General features: G+C 35.5%; 1 protein-coding gene across 1 annotated transcript; it reads right to left on the bottom strand.

Annotated features, from left to right (window-relative positions):
* Window positions 1-1,159: 1,159 nt before the first annotated feature.
* LOC118041733 (uncharacterized) lies at window positions 1,160-1,756 on the bottom strand. The gene has a single exon (XM_035049216.2). It carries the CDS (start codon window positions 1,754-1,756, stop codon window positions 1,160-1,162), a length of 597 nt encoding a protein of 198 aa, XP_034905107.1.
* Between the last annotated feature and the right edge of the window lie 4,734 nt (window positions 1,757-6,490).

Here is a 6,490-nt window from a genome sequence, read left to right on the forward strand (position 1 = left end):
TCCCAAGAAGTTGCCTGAATTTAAGGCAGGTTTAGAAATCCAGAAGCGTTTATCCTGGCAAATTTTGTTTTGAGAATCACCTGGATGAGAGAATTTGTTCTGGATCCCGCACCTTTTCTTCAAGTGCTAAACTCTGTCGTTTCGTTTGACCAGGAACAACAGAAAAGCCTGTTGATAAAAAAAAATAGACTGTTTTGGTTTTGTGAGATGAAAACTTCTGTTAAAAAAAAAACAAGAAGCCAATGCGATTGGAGAATATAACAGCAGCCCAACAAGGGCCGCGCCAAATTTGGTGCTAGAAGTAGTGATTTGTGTTCACCTGTCCGGAGAGTAGGTGGCGAGGGAGTGGAAGACAACAGCAAAAGCAGCATTTATCCCTTTCAGGGGTGGGAGGAGATGAGATGGTTGTTGTCTTCCAAGGAACTCTAACACGTAGCGAGAAATAATTCCTCCATTACTTTGGATACGGTAGCCGAACTATCAAGATTGCCGTCTAGACCTGTCTACGCCTGAACTGATATTTGAAGACTTGCTAGTAATTTTATACCATCTAACACGTCCTTGTAATTTGTCTAAGATGTTTGTCCTCACCTTTCCCATTATTCTTGCTTTCTACTTTTCTACGTGTTTGTCCTATTTGTTTCAGTTGCCCCTCCCCTGTTTGAATGTTGACTTGCCTAATAGCCACCCGTGCTCCGTGCTCCCACCGTCCACACTGATATACGTTTCCATTTCCTCCACCCACCATGACAATCGTCGTATGTTTTAAAGGGACTTTTATGTGATTTTTTCAGGGCTGTGATTCTATTTACTTTACAAACTAAGCTTTAATAGAATAATCTCATGTCTGTGTGTATGACCCACAATTCACACCCAGTTGCCCTAACCACCGGCATGGAAATCAACTGACATGATCTGAACAATAATATTTTTTTTATAGAAAAAAAAAAAAGGAATGCAGCGAGAAGGCTATAGATCTAACCATTGATAGATAGAAAATCCATATACATCCTTAACAGCACCACCTTACTGTGTTTGCTTTTACAACACGGATCAATAAAGAAATTAATAACACCAAAATTGGACTTAGAATACAGTAACCATATACATTTTCTACGTTCGCTTTATGTTACCTCCCCCTGCTGCTTGGAGTTGCTCATCAAACAGTGGTTGGTGCAAGACTACTTCTATTAAGTTGAATCTCTTGCAGCTGCAAATTCTTCAATGCTAGCCCACCAGATCTCCTCTTCCAAAGACTGTTCGCTTCTCCATCTTCTGTTGGTTGTTGAACTCTCTTAACTACAGGCAAGGGAGGATCCATATTCTCTATGCTAACTGAAACAGAATTCTCTTTTGTATCATCAATCTTGGCCCCACTAGCACCATTCATCATCACTTCTCTTCTTCTATGAGTAGTACTAGTTGCTATTGAGACGGGGGCGCTAGTAAGATTCTTGCCAGAGAAGATCCTCTTGAGCCTGGAGTACTTGAGATTAGCACCGTTGTTCTTGGTGGTGACTATGAACTTGTTAGAAGTGGGGAAGCCAACTATCCTGTTGTTTCTCTTGACCTGCCCCATGCAACCGATCTTTGGAGATAAAGGGTCAGAACTAGAGATGGACATGGATCGGTCTTCCCATTTTGGAAGAGTCACATCTTTGATGGTTGGTCTTGAACATAACATGGGCAAGAATGTGCTCTTGTGTTGGGGGTGAATGTTTTGGTGATGGAGATGGTGGTTGTATCCGTTACCCATGATCTTTCTCTTAAGCCCTTACAGAGAGACCTTTCTCTTGAGCCTTTGCAGAGACCAAAACGAGGCCACTAAGACCAGAAAGATTTGGAGACTGCGGAAAGGGTTGAGCTGTTAAAAAGAGAGCATCGAGCTCCTCATGTTTCTACTTTTCTTCGTAGGCGTGGAGAGAGAGGGAGAGGGAGAGAGAGATACTTGAGTTTTTCAAAGTTAAGAGGCTAATGTTAGTGTCAATAAGTGGGTACTTATCTTGATTTTGTCAACACTGTCTAGTTTGAATAAAGTGGATTGTACTTTGCCTTGTTCCTTCTGTTTTACCAAGTCTTTTTATTCCCTAATTACGAAATTGGATATAGATATAGACAGATGTCAGAACTCAAATCTCTTGAACATTATTCAAAATTACACCCCCAGACACCCGAAAAAAAACAAGAAAAAGAAAAGACAGGCGCCATTATTTTGGAACATTGCAGTTTGCGTAATTCAAACTTCAAAGAAAAGCTAAAATAAGGGTGGTAATAATTCAATGGTCCCTTGTACAATACCACATCCAGCCGAATTATGCCAAGTTAAAATGCTACTGCTGGTAAAATCATATGCTGACCCCCTCTCTGTCCCCCTTGTTCTCTAGATTAGCATCTAGTTGAGGTAACAACCTAAACAGACCAGGAGTGTTCTTTTGTTTCCAAAAAGAAATGAGTGTTTTCCCACGTTACCACACTACTGCAAAGCTTATTTTCCAAACTTATCACAATTCAAAAATATATATTTATTTTAGCATTTAAACAGTAATAATGCATGTAATATATGCGTCACCACTAGTCATATATATAGAAAATGCTTAGACCTATAACCTATAAATCACGCATAGACTAACTCAATAGACAAATACAGCTATGTAAATATGCGATTTCTCTTAGCATACCACAAATTGACATGTTATGGATGAACCACTGACTGATTAATCATTTTTCTTTTTATCTTGACGATTACCAGCATGTATGTTATTAAATATATCAACATTATTAGATAAGTGTTAATGCAATCCAAATTAACACATTATTCAATCAAGCAATGCATCTCGTTCATGACAAAACAATATATAGAAACCGTGAATAACCATAAACCACTTCCCTCCATGTATAATAAAGATGCTCTTTCAATCAAATTGTGGATATAGAATATCCATATCATATATGAAATCATAAAACATATATATTAAAAAAATTTCACATCAAGAAACAAATTAAATAAGAAAATATATAATTGAGTTCATGCATACCTAATAAATCTCATGTGAATTACACTCATCCTAGTAAAACTCGTGAATATGAGTGGGATTTTGTGTAAAACACCTAAACCCCTCCTAACATGTTCAAAATAATTAAGTTAAACTACATTTTATAAAAAAATTAAATTTAATAATGTGTTGATAATTATTATTACCGAGCTCCAATTTCTTCTCGTAACCATATTGAGCATTTGATTTCTCCAAGTACAGGATGACCTATGTGAAGATACTCTTATAACCATTACTTCATATTTACAATAAAAAATTAGTAAATATTTAAATTACATGACCTATTTTGTCCTTTTTTTTGTTTACACAGAGAGCAATGTCTGTCCATCCCTAAACACTCACATCTGGAATATAAATAATTAAACAGGATTTTAAACCTCTCGTTCGTTCTCGTTGTTCTTGCAAATAAGTGCAGAATTGCCCTAGTCAATGTGCGGTTTATTAATCAGGGATAAAAAATAGTCAATGGTCCCTCACTAAAGATGTTGCATCCTCTAATTTATTTGTTTTTTAATCTTAATCTTTTATGCCTAATTTCATGATTAATTTATAAAAAATTATTAAAAAAAATCAACAATATAAAACCAAAGTGTAAAACAAAAAGAAATTTCATGGTCAATCTCAAATTCGATTGAAAAGATTTTCTTTAGTCCATCTAGTTTCTTTTTTTCTTAATTTGTAGCCCTTTAGTTTTTATAATTATAATTTTGATTCAAAATTTTTTTTTTTTAATATTTTAGTCCCTGGACTTGAATAAAAAAGTTAGTTGAAAACAACGAATGAAAAGTAAAGTTAGTGAATGATTATTTTTTAGAGATGAATCTCACTACTTTTTGTGTCAACATGTTTCATTCGACAAGGAAGGTTCAATGATGATGGATTTTTTCTTTGCACATGCCTAAAAAAAGTAAATTGGAATCGAGTTTTATTTTGTTTATTTGATTGATTTTACTTTTTGAGTGATTTTAGAGTATTTTAAGGCTGGTATGTGATTTATAGAGATTTTTAGGTGTTTTTAGATGAATATAACTTAAAAATAATTTTTTAAGTTTTTCCCTGATTTTTCAGTCAACTATAGTTATCAAATTCTAAGCTGTCACTTGTTTAATAAAAAAGACCCAGGAGAGGACAATGCATTGTTCACTCTTAAGGTAAAATTTTGTGAAAAAAAAAATCAGGTGCAAGCCTAGGCTTCCAGACCCCGACAAGCAAACATGTGGCCTTGACCCATTAGTGCCTTTTTTTTTTTTTTTAATTTATCCTTTAATATTAGGGTTTTGTTGATTTTTTTATTGACTTTTTTTTTTTCAATTTCACCCTTCAATAGAACTTCATTATTTGTTTTTAATGTGATTAAATATAGGTTTATGTGGCCTCATAGAAAATATTCCATGTTTGATGCTCATTTTTTCAAGTGTTTATTTTATTATTATAAAATGAAGTTAAAAAAGTTATTAAACTCATTAAAATCCATGATCTAAGTCGTGGATTTGGTAGGTTAAATTGCAAAACTTGAGTTGATCTAAATGTGTTGTCTTTTTAATATTATATATAAAAAAAGATGTCATCTTAGATTATATATATATATATATATATATATATATATAAAAAGTCAAACCATATTTTTATCGGTCATTCAGATGTTTTTGAACCCATCAAATTAACTGAGTCATATCAGGATAATTTTTAAATAGTTTTAATTTGAAGATCATGCTAGACAAAGAATCGAGTAAAGTTGAAAAGCTTTAAAGTTAATTTATTGTGTTAGGTTTAATGACATTATCAAATATTTTTCATAATCTAAATTTTTTGGTCCGATCTGCAATGTAGCCAGGGCAATTTCTTGTATGGTGACTAATAACCAAAATTAATGAGGGAACCGATCACATGCAGATCACGTGTACATAAACCGTCCAAGAAGGTAGATATACACAACTCAGCCGACAGGTCATATATGTAAGCATATGTGAGGCACGTGAAAGGTGTATTTGGTACTCTACTTTTTATTTTCCTCACGTGGCATGTTGGTTAGCTGGTGCTGTGAGAGTATTATTATTATTATTATATCTTAATTTTATTAAAATGGATTATAATCCAAAAGCCGAAGGAGGACGCTCTATTCCATCATTTTATCTGTTTCACCTGCAGAATCAACCTTGATTTCCACCGAATATCTGCTCCATTTCCATCGACCTGAATTTCCACATCTCTTATAAGCCCTAACCTGCTGTTTTATTGAAAATATTTTCCATTATTGTATTTGCATGATGCCATTTTGTTTGGCATCTATCTTGTAGTTTTACCTCCAGTTTGAACTGGCAGAGGCACACCTGCTTGCTTGCCGTGCCATGTAAAGTGGGAGAAAGAAACCCAACCCTGCCAAAAAAAAATGAAAATGCATGGCAGGACTTGTGCGGACTGAACTGGAGAAGTGCTCAGAAGCTCTGTGTGTAAGACAGAGATTGTCCTAGAAGACAACAAGCACGTGCCTTTTTGACCCTCCATGTCCTGATCTACGTGTGCCTTAAATTATTGAAGGTTCAAAAATAATTAAAGGACTGTCCCCTCCATCCCTTCCTACCTCCTATATCTACTAGAAAAATATATGGTAGGTGCAAAGCACAAGAAAGAATCAGCTGATTAACCTGCCTTGCTATGAAGAAGCCTGACATGTACAGGCAAAACAAAGCAGACCTAGATGGCCAGATCCAGAGAAGATTATGTCCGAGACACCATAAAATTGAATACACTTGGTTTTCTGGTTTTTGCAGCTTGTCCCACGTGCAATACTACTTACTACCTGTATGTTATTTCCACAGATGGAGGCGACTGCCTCTTGACATTATTGAAGTTCAGAGCATGGTTCATCGAAAAGCATTAAGAGGAAGAAGACGAGCCAATGTCCTATCCAAAATAGCGATATAACAAATTATGTCATTCTACTGTATCTTTAATTCCGGCTAGCCATCGGCTATTGACTCCGGACCCGTTGGCTACGAAGATTTAAACTACACGTTGCGAACCAGGGGCATTATGGAGTAGACAAGCTCTCATGTGCGTATCAGTACCATGGACTCTCCCTCTGCTTCTTACTTTGGTTGCTTTGTGGTTTGAATACAAGTAATTTTGCTCTTCGACCATGCCATGATTAAAAGAAAGTGCCAAATTGAGCTACAAAGACATGCCCTTTGATTTAGCTAAACAGACAGGCAATGAAGCCAAGAGGATAATCATCCAATTTTCAAATGCAATCTTATCATGGCTAATCAAATTGTTCTGCTACAAGTATATAACAAATTTCAAACGTTGTACAGGGTTCGGGCTCTGAGCAGAGCTGCTATGAACTCCATATCTCCAGGGGAATGCTATTTGAATAAAGTGAAAAAGATTAAAGGAAAGATCAGTTCCACTTCTTTGCTGATAGCTCTCAATATACA

The sequence above is a fragment of the Populus alba genome, chromosome 14 (genome assembly GCF_005239225.2).
Source record: "Populus alba chromosome 14, ASM523922v2, whole genome shotgun sequence".
Taxonomy (NCBI): Eukaryota; Viridiplantae; Streptophyta; class Magnoliopsida; order Malpighiales; family Salicaceae; genus Populus; species Populus alba.